Consider the following 19,734-nt stretch of genomic DNA (forward strand, 5'->3'; position numbering starts at 1 on the left):
AAAGGGTCGGGGGATTAGTGAGTTGCTGATTGTTGTAATAAGCCATAAATCCAGTATCTCTGTTCGGTCCATGATTTTTTAGTGTCTAGCAGAGTAGTGAATTTAAGCTCCCAGGCTCATCGTTTGAAAGGGTTGTGCAGGTTTCCTTAGAAGACGAGGACTGATAGGTCAGATATAAAGTGATTGCTTTGTGAAAAGCGTTCACTTTCAAATTAGGGTGTTTTTGTCTTCTATCGTTTTCCTGTGTGAGTTCATTTGAGAGCATAGTCATTGTCTGGTTTCACCCACATAGTTGTTAATTATACCACATAATTGTTGAGTGCACTGGATGATATCACATGTTGTGATAAGCATATGTAGGATCCATGGATCTTGACCGGTGTGTTTGGGGGGTGTTGCAGTACATTGTTGCAGTGGAGATATGTCTGCAGGTTTTACGTGTGTTGTTCTAGCAGGGTATGCTAAAACAATCTGTTTCACCTTGTATTTAGCTGTGAGATGCAGAGTACCTTTCCCAGACCTGAGGAAAAGCTCTGTGTAACTCAAAAGCTTGTCTCTCTCACCACAGAAGTTGGTCTCCTAAAAGATATTACCTCACCCACTTTGTTTCTCTAATATCCTTGGATCAACATGGCTACAACAACATAGTATAATTCAGTGACATTCATGAAATGTTGTTAAACAGTTGTACAGTACATGAAGATAATTAAGACAAATACTATTGCTAATTGCGATAGTTCATGACCAAATTCTAATCTCAGATACACCAAAATAATTCCACCATACTTTCATTGATGTCAATGAAATTACACCAGATTTACATTTATGTGAGAGCAGAATTGGATGCTTGTTCCTGTTCCTTCTCCCCACCACCTGTAATTTGTAGAAACTAAAATATATATCTTACTTCCAAAATACAGAGTAAAAATGTCTGTTCTAAATAATGTTATCTTTTCAAAAGTGATGAATAGGTAATTAATTAGACACTTTGGTCCAAAGTGGTCCCTTTTGTAATTCTGTGGACTTCAGTGAAGTTACACCATGGATCCTTTTGGTACTCCATTTTTTTTTAACGTAAGCCCTCAGTGTAGTCTTATTGTTGTATTTGAGGTTGTAAATCTGTCCTTAACTCATTTTATTGAGTCTTCCTGCATGGACTAGATGACCTAATAAGTCTTTTTTCATCTCTAACATTTATTCTTTGATGAGGATGGATCTAAGGTTGTGAATGTGTCTTAAGCAAAAAGAGCTTCATTAGAATTCTGTAACTCCAAATTTCTAGGTGTCAGAAACTGTAGAAATGCTCAGTTAAGATTGAAAACCAGTCTTCACTCTCTTCTCTTAACCCTGCCCCTCCAATGCATATCAGCAGGAGACCTTCAGAGCTGTTACAAGAGAGAAACTTACATTTTCTTTCTTCAGTATATTTATGAAATAGCAAGTGCTTTAGTTGTGTAATGATATTATCTGCACCCGCACTTCCATTTTCTGTGAGCCATAAGCCTGTATTACAAAAAATGCAAAGGGTTGGCCTGCCACCCATGAGTACAGGAAGAAGATGATAAAGATTGATCTCAGACTAGGTCAGAGGCATGGGATCTCTAACTAAAATTGAGAGGCTAATTAGAACAGGGCGGTGGATCGGGCACAGTATTATGTATGGCCCGTATGTTGGGATACATGATCCATGCCACAATGGTGAGGCAGGTTTGGATCTCCAGTCTGTAAGTAATTGGTAAGTTTATAGTTCTCGAACCAGTATGCAGAGATTTTTGAGGGAAATGTGGATGTCTGTGGTCTGAAATTGAATGATAGAAGATGGTACTCAAGGGCAAGGGGATTGAGTTAGAGCTGGGTTGGAAGCTTAGATGAATATCTCACTTTGGAAAATGTCCCAGTAAAGTCCGTTTGCTTGAAAGTATGCAGCAAATCTGATTAAACTATGTTACAAGTATTCTTAGGCCTAGTTCTCATGAGAGCTTCATCTGCTTTCTACCATTCCTGCTGTGCCATATAGCTGGAAACCCAGTTTAAAGGGCTTCATGAAGGAGAAACCTACAGGTGGGCTAGCGCTGGGTTAGTGTGAACTTGATGGACTACATATGTGCATAGTATTTTCAGGATTGTGGCACTTTAGGAGCGTAACTGGTGTGGCTCTAGGACAAACCTATGATTTTTCAAACTGTACATAAAACCTGCAATATTTAGACACAGAATGAGGTGGTGAGAGTTGATATATAGCTGTAAACCCAAATGTATTTGTTTTTGCAGGTTTAAATCAGACACTTAACATTATGTGAGAACATTGCTGTGGTTTGTTTTCCCTTTTATTTGTTTTTAATCCATGTAAAACTCTAATGACCTGAAATCTTAAAGTTCAAAAATGCAACAACTGTTAGCTAATTTTTCTTGTTGTTTAGCTGTTGTGCTTCAGTAGATGGTTTTGCTACTTGAGCATTATTTTCACTGGTGTTGTCTATGCAGAGGAGTATTGTTTAAAGGTTTTACTGTCATAGGCCTGATCCTATGTAGCCAGTGGACTCCACACAGGAGTAGCAGTACACCTGGGCATACTTCTTTGCAGGACTGGGGCCACAGTTTGCAGGTGTGATTTTGGTACTGCATCACAGTGGTGGGTCAGGAATGAGCTGCTTCTAATCAAATTAGTATAAACCTGTCATCTTTTTCTTTCCATATAATTATCAAGTGAAAGAGATGGAATGCATTTGCTAAGAGCCTGATCTAGCATTCATATTGATGGCAATGGTAGCCTGTGCATTGCCTTCAATAAACACTGGATTGAACCCTAAGCCCCTTGGGGCAGCATTCTGAGATGTCAGTGTATTGTCAGATTTGTTATATTTGGAAGCCTTTTCTTCAGTGGGCCATAATCTAATTTTATATATACACACGCAGATATGGTATCTGTCTGTGAAATTCAGTTCTCTATACATACTACATGAAAACGAAATAAAATCCATACCTTTGTACCCACAAACCTTTCAACCAACTTAAAAAAATACAGTAATGCCAAATCACAAATGAGGCTGTATATAAAAATAGTCAATTCATCATAAAAATAACTACTTTTAAAAATCTTTGGTGGCAAACATAGAGTGTATTACAAATGTGCACCCAAATCCAGTTTATGAACTCCCGTCAAATACACATAAGGATTTTCAGGATAATCTCTGTAAATGGAGAACTAGTACAATGTACACTTAAAACCATTTGCATGAAGCGTACCCTGCATAAAATTATCATTAAACTGGGGCTGCAGCTATAAATGTGGATATTTATTTTAAGCAATAAGAAGTTTACTTTAAAATATTGTAAGCAGTGAAACATGACATCTTGCTCTAACTTCTCATATGCTCCCTTAATGTTGTCTGCAAAGTAACAAATGTTTTGTAATAATATTTCTATTATAAAGGTTGTTCAGAGCTTCAAGGTCAAGGAATGTATTTGCTTTAGGATGTCTTCTTCAAAGGAGCTGCTGTCTGTCTCTGGAATAAGCTAAAATATGATGCTGAGATAGCATCCTCACTAAGCCCATGCCACCACCTAAAACTTGTACCACTTTAACTATGCTGTTTTGTCTAGGGGTGCAACCTTCCTAATGCGGATGCAATTATATCAGTATAAATTTTCTTATTCCTATATGAAAAGGGAAATAAGCTATATTGGTATAAGTAGCCAAACTATCAAATTTATGATCCATTTTGGTCAATTTCACGGTCATGGGATTTTAAAATTAGTCAATTTCACGGTTTCAGATGTTGACATCTGAAATTTCATGGTGTTGTAACTCTAGGGGTCCTGACTCAAAAGGGGTTGTGGGGAATCACAAAGCTGTTGTAGGGGGATTGTGAGATTGCCACCCTCACTTCTGGTCTGCCTTCAGAGCGGCAGCAGCTGTGGAGCTCCTTCCTGTAACTGGGGGAGGTTCCTGGAGGTGGGTCTGATCTGTTCCTGGCTGGGCTGGGGAGGGACAGGCCGACTTCTTCCCCTGCATTCCTCTCTCCATACTTCTTCCCCTGCATTCCTCCGAGTACCTCCCTCAGCTCCAGGAAGCTCACCGGTGCACTGCCTAACTGAAATAGTAATACTGTGTGTAGACCAGGCTTAAATTAATTTCAATTGCCTCTCTCTGAGCACTGACAAAATAAAGTACGGAAGCTTTTTTGCTCTCTAAAGTTTTAGTCCTGTGGGGTGCTAAACATCCACAATGTTCTTTAACGTCAATGGCCATGAAGGTGCTCAGACTTAACTCCACAATCCTTTGGTTCTCTCTTGGCCCAAACTGCCTTTGAAATCAGTTGGAGATTGTTTGAATAGGGATGCCAATCTGAAGCTCTTTAAGAGAGATTGTTGAATTGCTTTAAGGGTTCAATTAAAATATAGCAGGTGTACCATCAGTAGGAAGTAGCTTGCCGTTAATGCATTAAAAATAATGTAGCTTTTCATGCATAGAAATGAGAGAGATGTTTTCGCACTGAAAACAAATTCAGTTTTTTAAACATTTTTCCGGAAGTTGAACGTAACTTATGTATGATTACAAGTGTAAGCATTTTGCTACTTCTCGCCACAGGTTCAAATGAACAACTTTGTTGTTCCCTAACTACGGGCTCAATTGTGCATGATAGGCAGAGCCTGAGTAAAGGCCGATGTGGAGGCAAACTGCCCCAGTGGGAGCTTCGTATGGCACAGTGCCTCCGAGTGCTGCAGCATATATGGGAAGCACCCCATTAGTATGCCATTCCAGAAGGGCCTCACAAATTCCCCTGCATGCTCAGAGAATATTTAATTAAAAGGGGGAAACCACTATTTGCAGTGAATTTAATTAAATTTTGGTGGGGAGGGTTCAACATCAGAAGTAAGAAATCTATAGGAAACAGACAGATTTCCTACTAAATTTTAGACTTTAGACTAGATTGGCAGTGTTTCTCATAAAAAATGCAGATTTTATTTTTTACTCCAAATAAACGTCCCTTACGTTTTTAAGCATTTATTTATTTTTAACCTTGTGAACACATCTGCCTCTTTAAACTGCTTTTTCCGTGTGACAGCTCATCATTTAATTTTAGTCTGGCAGTTAGATTTTCTCCTTATACTCTCTCAGATGGAGGAAACTTCAAAATTTTGTGCAGATTTTATCTAGAGTCCCCCTTTCCCACTCCAGGCTATTTTAGGAGCACAAAACCTTCTTTTCTTTTCTTTTCTTTTCTTTTCTTTTCTTTTCTTTTCTTTTCTTTTCTAACCTTGATTTCCTTTTTCATTACTTCAAGGTTTCCAAGCATCTCTGCCTCTTTTTCTCTTTTTCATGGTTTATGCACACATCTGTCCTCTGTCCCACTCTCCACTGGGACAAAATCATAGTTGCAAGGCTCCCATTGACTTCAACAGGCTTTGGATCAGGACCTAAACTTGGTTGTAGTTGTTTGCAGAATCTGGCCTGAGGATATTTTTAATCCAAGGACCTGATCCTGAAAGCCTTGTACATGTAGAATCACCTCTTTATTCCACTGGGAGTTCTACCTATGGAGGACCAGCACTATATTTTTTTCTCATCATGCACTGTGCACACACCAGAATGTATTATTTAGATATGCAGGTAGACACATATTATATATAGATTAATTCTGAAAAGAAAAGTACATGAATTATAGAGTGGAAAGCTTTCAGCGTGCTACAAAGATTAATTTGCTTGGTGTAAAATAAGGATGCACATTAACCTTCTTAAAAAAATTAAGTCCATGGGCCTGATTCAGCACATAGCTGCCAGTGGGCAGACTTCTACATCAGTGGTGGGCAACCTGCAGCCCTCGGGCCACAGCCTGTCAGGGTAATCCACCGGCGAGCCGCCAGACTGTTTGTTTGCTTTTGCACGGCCGGCCACAGCTCCCAGTGGCTGCGGTTCACTGTTCCCAGACAATGATAGCTTCGGGAAGCGGTGTAGGCCACAGGGACATGCTGGCCGCCGCTTCCATCAGCTCCCATTGGTCAGGAATGATGAACCACAGCCACTGGGAGCTCTGGGCCGTCGTGCAGAGGTAAACAAACGGTCTGGCAGCCTGCCAGTGGATTACCCTGATGGGCTGCAGGTTGCCCACCATTGTTCTACGCTAGGGGTCTCAAACTCAAATGATCACGAGGGCCACATGAGGACTAGTACATTGGCCCGAGGGCCACACCACTGACCACCCCCCCGCTGCCCCGACCCTGCCCCCACTCCACCCCTTCTGTGGGGCCCCGCCTCTTCCCACCCCTTCCCTGCCCCTTCCCTGAAATCCCCACCCCAGCTCTGCCCCCTCCCTGCCCCCAGAGGGTGCAGGAGGGTGCAGGGTGCCGCAGAGGGTGGGGGTGCAGGGTGGGGCAGGGGGTCAGGGTGCAGGGTGCAGCAGACTCTCAGGGCAGGGGGTTGAGGTGCAGGAAGGGTGCAGGGTGCAGCAGGGGGCTCAGGGCAGGGGGTTGGGGTGCAGGAGGGGTGCGGCAGGGGGCTTAGGGCAGGGGGTCAGTGTACAGGAGGGGTGTGTGGTGAAGCAGGGGGCTCAGGGCAGGGGGTTCAGCTGCAGGAGCGGTTCGGGGGGCGGGTCCAGCCCGGCCCACACCGGGGGCAGGGCAGGCTCCCTGCCTGCCTTCCCTGCCCCCACGCCACTCCGGGAAGCAGCCAGGACCTGCGGGAGGGGGGATACAGGGGTCTGTGTGTTGCCCTGGCCACTCCTCCAGGTACCTTCCCCGAAGCTCCGGACTGGCGTGCACTGGGGGGCAGGGCAGTTTCCCTCCCTGCCTGCACTGCCCCCGCACTGCTCCAGGAAGCGGCCGGGACCTGGGGGAGGGCGGGGCACAGGGGTCTGTGTGTTGTCCTGGCCGCTCCTCCAGGTACCTCCCCCGAAGCTCTGGCCCGGTGTGCACCGGGGGCAGGACAGGCTCCCTCCCTGCCTGCCCTGCCCCCGCGCCGCTTCGGGAAGCGGCCGGGACCTGGGGGAGGTACCTGGAGGAGTGGCCAGGGCAACACACAGACCCCTGTGCCCCTCCCCCAGGTCCCGGCCACTTCCTGGAGCGGCGCGGGGGCAGGGCAAGCAGGGGGGGAGCCTGCCCTGCCCCTGGTGCACGCCGGGCTGGAGCCGCTCTAGGTAAAAGCTGCGGGGGCTGCGGGGAGCTGGCAGGCCAGAGAAAATAACCCCGTGGGCCGCATGCGGCCCACGGGCTGAGTGTTTGAGACCCCTGTTCTACACCTATACAATCCCACTGAAGTCAGTGTTATGCCCACATGGAACTAATTGTAGTATTGGGACATATGTATACATTTAAACAAATAAAACATAGTAGGCTCAATGGAGGCAGTGAAATATTACTGTAGAGAGAACACTTTGTAATGAAATCATGATATTTTTAAGACAGTTTAATTTAGACCTGAGCTGGTTTAGCAGAAGTAAACCTTTGAAATGGGGCATTACATTTTTTTAGCTAAGCACTTCAAAAGCTGTCAAAGTAGCTGTTGCCTCCTGTCTTAGAAGCTGTCAGAAATCTATAAATAAACAGATAGTACAGAAGTAGAAAAATTCTTATGCTAACTGTTATTGTTATTAACACCCTTGTTTCTTTCTTTTTCTGTTTCTTTCAGCATATCCTATTCAGTACATGTCTCGGAGGATTATCCAGGTACAGTGCTACATTCTTGTGCTTGAAGCAAATATCATTGTTAGAGCAATATTCAGAGGTTCAGATGAAGATATTTGAAAGTGCATTAATGTGTTCTAGGAGCTTCTTTTAGCTAATTATTTCCTGTTAGTTAGATTGTTTTCACAGTCATTCCTCCTTTTCAGCCTTGATTTGTCAGCCAGGTCAGGGTGAGAAAACCTGATTCACGAGTTTAGCGAGAAGGGGGTTGTGACGCTTACCATGTCTAAAGCAGTCAATGATGATAATCTAAAAACAGCCTAACTCCTGTTTGCTGTGAAATATATGGCTCGATCCAGTAAAGGGCTGAACATTCTGGCTCCTGATTCAACAAAGCACTTAAACATGTTTGTGAAGTCAATGGGACTACTCGTGTTCTTAATCTTAAGCGTGTGCTTAGGTGCTTTGTTGCATCAGTGCTGCATCTTTTAGGATCAAGACATAATATGTCTTAAAGGTCAAAACTGCTATAAGTGACAAGAATCTGTATGCTCTTTTGTAATATTTTTCATTTTAATGTGTATTCCACCTTTTAGAAAACTCCTAAACAAATGACTAAGGCCCTAATCTTGCTAATTTATAGGTAAGAGTGGATCCATGTGCTCATGCAGAGCAAGAATAGACTGTGATCACCAAACAGACTGCTAGTATGTTTAATAACCCAGAACAGATTGTTGCCCTAGATGTTTGGGTGTTAATTAGACTGAAGGAGAATCCTCAGCAGGTAAATTTGTAGATATTATAGGAACAGCTCAGGGAATTATGGGTACATCAGTTACATCAGGTACATCTGTTACCTATGTCACATCACCACTATGGCACTAGTAACAATGTTGAAATCATCACCTAAAACTGAATGAATTGCTTCACAAATCTCTGAGTGATTGGAAACAGCTGAACATTAAGCTTAAGTCCCTGAACCAATGTGATGCGGCAACTGTCAGTAGTGGCAGCTATTGAAAAGTTTCATAATTGTAAGTGAAACTAAAACTATTTTAAACAGTAAGGGTGTCTCCACATTGTTTATACATTGCTAAAGTCGTGAAAGTATCACTGATATTTTTAGTTGTAGTAGTAATGGCACTGAGCATGATCTTTGAAACCATTTCCTCATAATTGTAACATAATATTAGGATAATTATGCTCCAAAAGAGCTGCATATACTGTCAATGAGTATACTAAAGTTCCAGTAATATGAATTGATACAGTGTATCTGCGTGACTCCTGTAGGAGACATTGCGTATTTTGCCAGTAAATAAATGTCCATAATGATACACGCTGGCTGACGTAGAAATGTTATTGCCTATTGTTCCATTGATCTTTGTATGTTGTGTTAACTAACACATGCTGTGATGATGCCAAATGAGCACCATGTATTTATGGTTGAAAGACCCAGTCCTGCGAGAAGTGGATCACTGGACCAATGCATTGCCTTCAGTGGGACTCTGCGTGGCACAGGAGGTCCATCCTGCTTAGAGCTCATTGCAAGATCAGGGCCAAAGGAAGTTAACCTTCCTTTCTCCTACCCTTTACATGTTTTGCATATTTAGGCACTTCAGTGCACAAAGGAGACCCACAGATAGGAAGTAGTTCCTTTATGTCACTTATGGAAGCATACCAGTGGGGCAGCCTGGGAGGCTGCTTGGATGGTGTCATTGGACTGTGGATCAGGCCCTTATTATGTACCCATTATCCTAAGAACTGTTTCTCTTTTATAGATAACACATATGTTTCCAGTTCAGATAATGATGAAGATGTGTTAGTTACAACAGAGTCAATCCCAGTAATTTTCCATAGAATCGCAACAGGTAATATTAAGAGTCACAAATGATTTTTCAAGTTAAAGTTTTGTGGGGGACTGCAGGATACTGCCCATACATAAAAGATGATATGCCAATACGGATTGCTGTGCATCTTGTAGTTTTCTCACAAGCTCATTGTTGGGTATGGTCATACCTTTTGGAATAGAAGCAACTAAAATATTTCTTTTGGGGAGTGTATAGGCAATGTATGTTTTTTTTACTCATTCCATGGCTTGCAATCATGCTAAAGCAATCCTATTTGAATGCAATGGGACACATTTGCTGATCATTAAGGCTGCCCAACACTTCCCTTTGTAAGACCTCATTTTCATTTGCTTATCACTTTGCTAAACTTTAACCATTTGGGATGAACATTTCTATGTCAGGTATCTACCTCAGGCTGAATTTTTTTAAATGTTCAGCAAAGATGGCTTAGCCATTTTCGAGAACAAAGCTAGGGAAGAACACATTGTTTTGACCATGTTAAAAAATTCCATCACCCTTATCTTTGAAAAGCTCTAGCAACCTCATGCTTTGGAGCAGAGACTTGAAATTTGCCCAGGTAGTGTCAGGGATGTACGTTTTGCCAACCAACCCCATGAAAATCTGCCCACATTTGGCTAAGTTATAAGCTTTTAAAAATCGCAGTTCATATATGCTCAGCTGCTAAATTCCTTAAATATCCTGTCCACATTAAGCATGTTGCAGCACAGGACTGACTCCCTGCTGTTGCAGCTCTGAGGTGCTGCAAGCTGTGCTGGGTTTGGGTTTGGACATGTGAACTGAGAGTAGGAAAATTCTCTCTTCTGTGCTCTCAGTGACTCCACTGCAGGACCCAGGCAGTGTGGAGGAGGAAGCTGTCAAATTGGACCACAGAGGGGACAAGAACTGGAGTGGCAGGAGTAGATTGGGATCCTGGGGGTAGTGGGAGATTGTAACTGGAAGCTGCCAGGAGGAGAGAAGAAAACTGGGAGTTGGAGCTGGGTTGGGATGAGAGGCAGGGGTAGAGGCTGAGACTCAGAGCTGGGGGACAAGCTAGGATTGGCTGGGAAAGGGAACTGCGACTAGCTGGACAAGGGGACTGGGACTGGAAGCCTGGGAAGGAAACAGGGAATGGGGATGGGGGACTGGGAGCCAATGGGTAGAAAGGAGACTGCACAGGCAACCTTAATTCTGTCATTTCCTAACTTTTGAGTGCTTGATTTTGCAACCTTAATAATGTTATTTTAACATGGTCTTTTGTGTTTAACATAGAATTATCCTGAAAAATATACTCTTGGTGCAGGAATGGAAAACTGTTACAAAGTTGCTAGAAAGCAAACATTTTAGGCCTGAAATCTGATCTCACTTAAACTGTTGTAAATCAGTGGAGTTACAGAGAAGCAAAACAGCTATGAGATCCTAATCAGACCTTTAAGATAAATATTTTTCTTCAAAGATATTCGTGTTATAATATTTTAAATCAAGTATGAAATTTTATATTAAACGTCAAAACAAAACCTTTGTCTTCATAAAGAAAATGAAATGACTTTATTTTGCCAGTTTCTTTTATTCTTATGTAAAATCTGATTAAAATCAATATCTCAATTGTCATCTTGTAACATTCCAGCATAGAAGAAATTTAAAATGGCACCCAATTACGGTGACATGTAGAGTACAGACATGGCACGCCCAGCTAGCACAGCTATAAATAGCAGTGTAGACAGTGAGGCATGGCTTGGGCAAGTACAGTAGAGTGTCCTACACACCTGAACCTCCAGGATATATACTCTACATGCCTCTCTAAACTCCCAAGCAGTGCCTCCCAGGGCATCTACCTGGCTATTATAATGTCCTGCTGCCTGCCCTCTGCTGGAGCCTTTCCCTGTTGTCTACACGTTGGCCAGAGCCTTTCACTGTGGCATACAACCACACACCGCAGTGCCAAGTGTGGACACAGCCTGCCGTTCACTGCAGTGAGTAGCTACATATGCAGATCCTGTACTCTACACACCTCCGTAAGTGTGGACATAGCTTAAGTCTAGTTTACAAGTAAATAAAAGTGATGGGGAAATATCTATTTATGCAGCATTTTGTATTGTAGAATCATGGATTCCTGAGGCATCTTGGCTTCTTGTTTTTATATTGCTAGATTGTAAGCTCTTTGGAGCAGGGACAGTCTTTTTGTTCTGTGTTTGTACAACACCTAGTACAGTGGAGTCCTTGTCCATGACTGAGGCATCTAGGTGTTACAGTAATGCAAATACTACTACTACTACTATTATTATTTCAGTTCTGTTTTTTAATTACATAAATAAAATGATTTTAGATTTATCATGGCTATTAACTATTTTCCTTTTTAATTATTTTTTTTAGAATTAAGAAAAACCAGTGATGTTAACTGTTGCTTATCTATAAAATCAAAATTACAGAGGGAAAATGGAGAGGTATGGTATTGCTTTATTAATGTAGTCCTTATATATATTTTCATTGGAAGGTAGAGTAACAAACTACAAAACAACAGGTTTCAGAGTAGCAGCCGTGTTAGTCTGTATTCGCAAAAAGAAAAGGAGGACTTGTGGCACCTTAGAGACAAACCAATTTATTTGAGCATAAGCTTTCATGAGCTACAGCTCACTTCGCATCCGATGAAGTGAGCTGTAGCTCACGAAAGCTTATGCTCAGATAAATTTGTTAGTCTCTAAGGTGCCACAAGTACTCCTTTTCTTTTTGAAACTACAAAACATAACTTAATATTTCTTTTGCATTTAATTTGTTAAAATAAACACAAGGATAAAATTCTGGCCCCACCAAAGTCAATGAGATTTTTGCCGTTGACATCAAAGAGGTCAGGATTTCTCTCCAGATGTACACAAACAATCTACAGTTTTGCAAGGAGGTTGTTAAAAGATATGCAAAGTGTTATCAATCTAGGATGACTGAACCTTTCCCATAAAATAGACGCTTTCTGCCTTGGAAGTACAACTGTGTCAGAGAAGCTGGTCACAAAGCAATTGTCTCCTAACTTGGTCTTATGCACAGGACCAGATATTTCAAACATTCACCTCCTAGCTTAGTGCTTACTAATGTGAGCATGACAGTCCCATTGAAGTCAATGGACCTGTTCATGACAGACTTAACAATAGGTGTTTTTTGGAGTATCAGGCCCCATGATTCCAGTGTGTAATTTATACTTCATTTCATAACTAGGTCTGATCAAGGACATAACCTAGTTAAGAAACAGCATTAAGATGAAATCTTTGGTGAAAACTGACACACACGCAGTCTGGCAAACCCTTAATACCAAGCATACTGCTTATTACCACATTACTGCCACTGTAATGAAAGGGCTTAAGCACTTTATGGCCCTGATTCAGGAAAGTGCTAAAGCACATGTTTAATGTTAAATGCTTTCTTAAATAAGGATAAGTTCCTGAAGTGTAGTCTACTTTTGGTTGTAATGGTTTGCTGGTTTCATCACGTTTTATACTGAGATAGAGGACAGCCCTGTTGCAGCGAGATTTCCTGATGTGGTTGTGTTTGCAGCATATAGGGCCTTATTTGATATAAGAAGTTGCAGTGGAAATTTTTGACTTGCACTATCACAGAATTTTATTCAATGATCTTTAAAGCTTAGAGAACCAAAACAGTCACAAATTGCAAAGTATTGTGGAGTACATTCCTGGTGAAGAAATATTTTTATTTTTAAAAATGTTAGTTGAAGTTTAGATTTATTTTCACGATTAAAAGCTTGAGATAGGTTTAATTTTCATGACAAAGAAATTGAACTTTTTATAAATTTTAAATTGAATTAGGATCCAAGTAAGGCATTTATTTAAGAAACCCTGTTAATGAAAATCTTTAACACCAACCATGTCTGTGAGCCAGACAATCATAGTCTTTACTTCATTGTGTGATTATATCATATATGATGGGTTTATTACTCTTCTAGTATGAGGAGTTTCATTTTTCTTTGTTTGTGTTGTCGGTGTATTTATTTTGTTTATATTTGCAGCATGCTTCCCATGGAGCTAAGGTTATTATTAGGCAGAGGAAACTGAATACATCCTTTTGTTTTTCTTCAGTAAAATACCAGCAAAAAAATTCTTAAAATTGCTATGAAATTGGCTGAAAATACGATTTTCACTCAGTATACACATGCACAGCATATAGTATGAATTTACAGGCAGAGGTAAGGAGATAAGATTAGAATATGAGGCCATGGAATTGGTGGCAAAAGTATATCTGACTTTTCTGAATATATAAGATTAAAGGAAAAATTCTGTTCAATTCACACAGTTGATTTCTGGGTCATTATGGAAGTTTTGTGCCTCCTGTGAATGTAAAATGTGCAATAGATAAAGTGTGGGTCAAATAGGAGAATTTAGTCTTTATGATTTTATCAAGTATTCAATTTATGTGAGCTCCTGTTAACAGACGGGCTGTGAATGACAAATGGATTGTGGGAAAACAAGCAATAATGTCCTTAAGCAGTTGAATGACATTAAGCAAGAACTAAAGAGGGACTTTCTAACTTACGTTGATAAAATGGTACCTTTTTCTATGAGTTGTCCCTATTGTGAGTGTAAATTAATAAGTTAATTCTTTTAAAGGTATTTGAAGATGAATGTTGTTATGTAAAATCTAAGTGTTATTTATGTTGTTGACAAATTAATATAGACTATTATAGTTGACTTGCCAGAATACAATAGGTTAATGTCCTCTAGGTAGAGACCTACAAAGTTCATGGTCCATTTGGGTCAATTTCATGGTGATGGGATTTTAAAAATTGTAAATGTCATGATTTCAGCTATTTAAATCTGAAATTTCACAGTGTTGTAATTGTACGGCTCCTAACCTAAGTTCCTTCTAAGCTGCGTGGCCACGTAGCTGCCTATTAAGCCCCGCACAGGGGCTCAGGACTGTGGCGGGGAGAGGCGCCCTTCACCGCCTGCCAAAGCACGGACCTACCTTGGTGGGGAGAGGCACCCCTCCCCGCCGGCACAAGCACCAGTGCGGACTAGCAGTAGCGGGGAGAGCCGCCCCTCCCCAACGGCCCCAGCATGGACCAGCCCTGGCTGGGGGCGAGGAGCTCCTCCCTCAGCCCGGCCGACGCTGAAGCTGGTGTGGCCAGAGAGAGGCGCCTCTCCCCTGGCCCCGAGCTGCTGTGGTGAGAGAGGGCTCGGGGGAGTCTTCTCTCTCCCCACTGCAGCCCGGGGGCAGCCTGCACCCCAAACCCATCATCCCTGGCCCCACCCTAGAGCCCACACCCCAACCCTCTGCCCCAGCCCTGAGCCCCCTCCCGCACCCTGAACCCCTCATCCCCAGCCCCACCACAGAGCCTGCACCCCCAGCCAAAGCCCTCATCCCCCCTCACCCAAACCTCTGCCCCAACCCTGAGTCCCCTCCCACACTCAGAACCCCTTGACCCCACCATATGAATTTTGTTATGTACACCAATATGAAGGTGATGTGTCATACATCACCTCCATATTGGTGCATATAACAAAATTCATTTGCACATGGACGTAAAAAATTAGAGGGAACACTGGTCCTGACCCAAAAAGGAGTTGTAGGGGGGTCGCAAGGTTATTGTAGGGGGGGTTGCGGTACTGCTACCCTTACTTCTGCACTGCTGCTGGCGGCGGCGCTGCCTTCAGAGCTGGGCAGCTGGCGAGTGGCGGCTGCTGGCCAGGAGCCCAGTTCTGAAGGCAGAGACACAGCCAGCATCAGCGCAGACGTAAGGATGGCATGGTATGATATTGCCACCCTTACTTCTGCACTGCAGATTGCAGAGCTGGGCCCTCAGTCAGTAGCCACCACTCTCCGGCCGCCCAGCTCTGAAGGCCGCAGCGCAGAAGTAAAGGGCAACATGGAATGGTGTTGCCACCCTTATTTCTGTGCTGCTGCTGGCATGGCTGGGCGATGCCTTCAGAGCTGGATGCCCGGGCAACAGCTGCTGCTCTCTGGCTGCCCAGCTCTGAAGGCAGCGCAGAAGTAAGGGTGGCAGTACCGCAACCCCCCTAAAATAACCTTGTGACACACCCCACCCCGGAACTGCCTTTTGGGTCAGGACCCCCAATTTGAGAAACACTGGTCTCCCCTATTAAATCTGTATAGTATAGGGTAAAAGCACCCAAAAGACCAAATTTCACAGGGGGAGATGAGATTTCACGGTTTGTGATGCATTTTTCATGGCCATGAATTTGGTTGGGCCCTACCTATACGGGGACAGTTGAATTTTGCCATTCATTGTTTCAGTCAGGCCCACAATCCTCTTGCCTATACGTTACTAATGAAAACTCTAACTAAAGTGTGTGAAGTGTTTATTTGTAACATACATAATTACAAAAAGCAGAAAAGCAAATGTAATTTTCCTGTTTCATTTGTTAACATTTATTTATTTATTTAAATAAGGACTCGAGGCACAATAGTGCAGTTGAAGAAGATTCTGAAGGAGATAATGATTCTGAAGAGTTTTATTATGGGGGACAGGTAAGGGAGAGCATTTTCCCAATAATTTTAAAGTTGCAAACAATGTCATTTGAAGGCTTCTGAGATGATTTATTTTGTGTTTTATATTGATCTTCAAATTTGTGCAGTTGTAAGGACAAGAAAACTAATTGTAACTTGGATGTTTTTTAAAATGGGATCTATTTTTTAGCTTCCAGGAAATAACTGTTCCCTCTATAAAGCATATATCCTATTGACATCAGTGGAGCAAAATGGGGTTGTAAACTCTTATGCGTTGAGGTTGTCATCTGGTAAAAAATAATAGCACTGCATTTTAACAGTAGAAGCGGAAGCTACAAAACTCTTGTGATCTATATTACACTAAATTTTATCCTTCCTGAGCTCTGTAGTCTAATTCACCTAGAGAGAAGCTGATTTAAAAAAAAATTATATCTCTGTATATTTCCCTCTTGTTCCCTTAGCAGAATTATTTATTATCATATCCTAGTCCCTACTGGAAATTAAAATGTTCCCTTTGTACTTGTTTCTTTTGAGAGGTCAATGGAGTGTTTAACTTGGGCACTCTCTTTACTCTTGATGTTCAGAAATCATCAACTAAGGGACCAATAAATGCAAACAGTGTTCATTCATGGGGGTGGTTTTTGTTATATAGGCACTCGGCCACCAGGAATCAGACTGAGAACACCATTCCATAAGCTACCAATTAGCTGTTAAATAGTAACAGATTTTGGTCAATATTTGCCTGGATTGTGTTTGAACTGGTAACGTTACATTCTATTTATGTAGCACCCTGGCTCCATGGAAAGAGAGAGGGGAATAAAATACAGTAATCACCAAAAGCAAAAAAAATCAACAGCTGTGATTGTCCTGAATGAGTACAAAATATTGGGTAAGCAAAAAGAGGAAGAGATAAGACGAGAGATCATTAGAAGTGCATTAATGAGAGGAAAAGAAACAGGTTATGAGATGGAGTATAAATTGAGAGAGTGAGGCATGGTCTACACTACTGCAGTAAATCGATATAAGCTACATTACTTCGGGTACGTGAATAACGTAACTAAAGTCGACGTGGCTAGATCCACTGACCGTAGTGTCTACACTGTGCTGTGTCGACAGGAGACGCTCTCCCGCCAACTTACCTTACACTTTTCGGGGAGGTGGAGTACAGAAATCAATGGGAGAGCACTCTCCCATCGATTTGGCACGTCTTCACGAGACTCACTAAATCAATGCCACCACATCGATTGCAGCAGCGCCCATTTAGCTCCATAATGAAGACATGCCCACAGAAAGACAAAGTGAGTTCTAAAGAGTTTTGTGCAGAAAAGAAAAGCATGAAGAATTAAGGCAATAGAAGAAGTGTGAGATGAATGAAGGGAGCAAATAGGAAGACAAGTAATAGGCCCCATAAGGAAGTGTTATGTTAATTTAGATAGAATAAATGGACCAAAGATGTTAACATAACCAGTCACTGACTGATATTAAACAGTGTTAAACAAGGTCTGGCGTTTGGCATAGAGAGACCTCAGCCTGCTTAGTACGATGGCAAAGACACCATTAAAAAGCCTTTTAACCTTTTATTAAAGATATAGAGAAGAAGAGAAAATAATTAAAGCATTTTAAATGTAAAGTACTAAGTAAAGCTTTCATTCTGATGACATTTCTTGTTCCCTTTCCCTTTATCTGCAAAGAATTTTAAAAGGAAAAAAATAAAAACCTTGTTTGATTGTCTCTTAGATGGTATCAGAGAAGGTAATGCCTTCCTTTTGGATAAAAGAGAAGAAGTTAGTTGAGATGAGCTGGAGTGGCTGTTGCTGCTGCTCTTGTTAAAATCCTGTCCTATTTCATCCAAAGTGGTGTTTTGGATTCTGCTGGAGCTGGTAGAGATGGCAATGTTATCTGTGTCCCTCTCTTTGGCCACCAGGATTAAGACAAAGAAGATCTAGGGAGATGGTAGGGGTGGCAGCCAATGGTGACACTCATGCCAGTAGCCTCCATCTGGTCTTCTGTATTCTTCTCCTTAAGGCTTTATCTTTAAGAACCCAAAAAAGGCAGTGATCAGTGGAATAGCACATCCCCTCCTTATTTTGTCTCTTGAGTATGCCTAATATCTGATACACCAATTTTGGTTCAATAATTTCTGGTTCTACATCTTTTTTTCAACACAGTCATTGAATTATACAAACATGACCCTTTTTTGTTTGGACTAATTTAGTGTCTGCCTGATGCTTTCTTTCTAGATACTCAAACTGTTTAGAAAGTGATAAATGCCAATTTAACCACATGAGAAATACAACTGGAGAAGAAATTGCTAGTCAAAGATAATCTTGCCATTTTTAACTGGTGACAACTGAAACAATGAGAGATTTGATTGTGAGAAAAAGGGAAAGTAGAAAAGAGGAAAGGGTTTGGGAGTGGTGGTAAAGAAAAGACATAGGCTATGTCTACTCTACAGCCTATGTTGGCATAACTTATGTCTCTCAGGGGTGTGAATAAGCCACCCCCGAGCGATATAAGTTACACCAACATAAGCGCTTGTGTGCACAGAGCTTCTCCCACCAACATAGCTTCTTCTGTTCTGGAGGTGGTTTTATTATGCCTAAAGGAGAGCTCTCTCCTGCTGGCATGAAGCCTCTTCACCAGATGTGCTGCTGCAGCAGTGCAGCTGCTTCTGTACAGCTGCGCCACTGCAGCTCTGTACTACGTATAGACATGCCCATAGTGTCTTGGTCCGTAGTGGAAAGGTTTGCATCACATGTATAAAATTTCCCCAAAAGATAAATTGGGTAAACAGTTTAACAGTAGCTAAATGACTTAGGCACCTAAGTCCTATTGATTTTCAGTGGGAATGAGGGCTTGTCTACATTAAGAATTCGATCATGCCAAGGTGGGGTGTGAATCTACCCTGTGTTAGCTTGCTGCAGACTAATTGTCTGTGTGAACACTGCTGATGCACAGGTTGGTTAATGTGCTTTGATGCACTCCTCTTTGAAATAGGATTTAGGAGTTATCTTCCTAAATATTTTGAACTCTTTTTAAGAGCTCTTAGCCATTGTTGTTATGTTGGGACAAAAAAATCTGTGTCATGTCTGAGATTAAATGTGGAGACAAGCCTTTCAGATATGGCAAACTTATCAGACCTTTTACTTTTGGGACCTTTAACTCTTATACTTGCTCTCTGTGAGAGTCTTTATGAGCACTTCCTTTGAATCTCTACCCTCTGTACATTTGCAGAAGATAACAGCAGATCAGCTCTTGTTGGAACAATAACACCATTGCTTTTAGAGTAACAGCCATGTTAGTCTGTATTCGCAAAAAGAAAAGGAGTACTTGTGGCACCTTAGAGACTAACCAATTTATTTGAGCATAAGCTTTCGTGAGCTACAGCTGATGAACTTCATCCGATGAAGTGAGCTGTAGCTCACGAAAGCTTATGCTCAAATAAATTGGTTAGTCTCTAAGGTGCCACAAGTACTCCTTTTCTTTTTACCATTCCTTTTGGTTCTTATTCATGCTGCTCTTACGGTGTAAACTGGCAGATGCAGTTGTAAAAAACCTCTGCCTTTAATCAAAGTTGCCACTCACTTCTGCACGTTCATAAATGTGGCTAGGACTGTATCACAGGGATGGGCAATACCTTATATGATCCTAATATGGTGTTCCTCCTTGCCAATAGGGGAACACAGCATTTGCTGCCCTTTCCAGCCCTTAGCCATGCATTGCCAGAAATTGTTTGGGGAAGCATTATACTGGGGAGCCAGGCAAACCACATATTGTTTTGGACAGATTTTTGTGA

At 41.9% G+C, this 19,734-nt stretch overlaps 1 protein-coding gene across 2 annotated transcripts in view; it reads left to right on the forward strand.

Annotated features, from left to right (window-relative positions):
- Nucleotides 1-19,734, forward strand: part of PARP8 (poly(ADP-ribose) polymerase family member 8) — a 162,864-nt gene that overhangs the window by 62,730 nt on the left and 80,400 nt on the right. For both annotated transcript variants that reach the window (XM_037902774.2, XM_007052818.4), the window contains exons 3-6: nucleotides 7,628-7,665; nucleotides 9,402-9,491; nucleotides 11,841-11,911; nucleotides 15,882-15,959. In XM_037902774.2, coding sequence (XP_037758702.1) covers nucleotides 7,628-7,665; nucleotides 9,402-9,491; nucleotides 11,841-11,911; nucleotides 15,882-15,959 — 277 coding nt within the window. The remainder of the gene's footprint in view (nucleotides 1-7,627; nucleotides 7,666-9,401; nucleotides 9,492-11,840; nucleotides 11,912-15,881; nucleotides 15,960-19,734) is intronic.

This window comes from Chelonia mydas, chromosome 5 (assembly GCF_015237465.2).
Source record: "Chelonia mydas isolate rCheMyd1 chromosome 5, rCheMyd1.pri.v2, whole genome shotgun sequence".
NCBI lineage: Eukaryota > Metazoa > Chordata > Testudines > Cheloniidae > Chelonia > Chelonia mydas.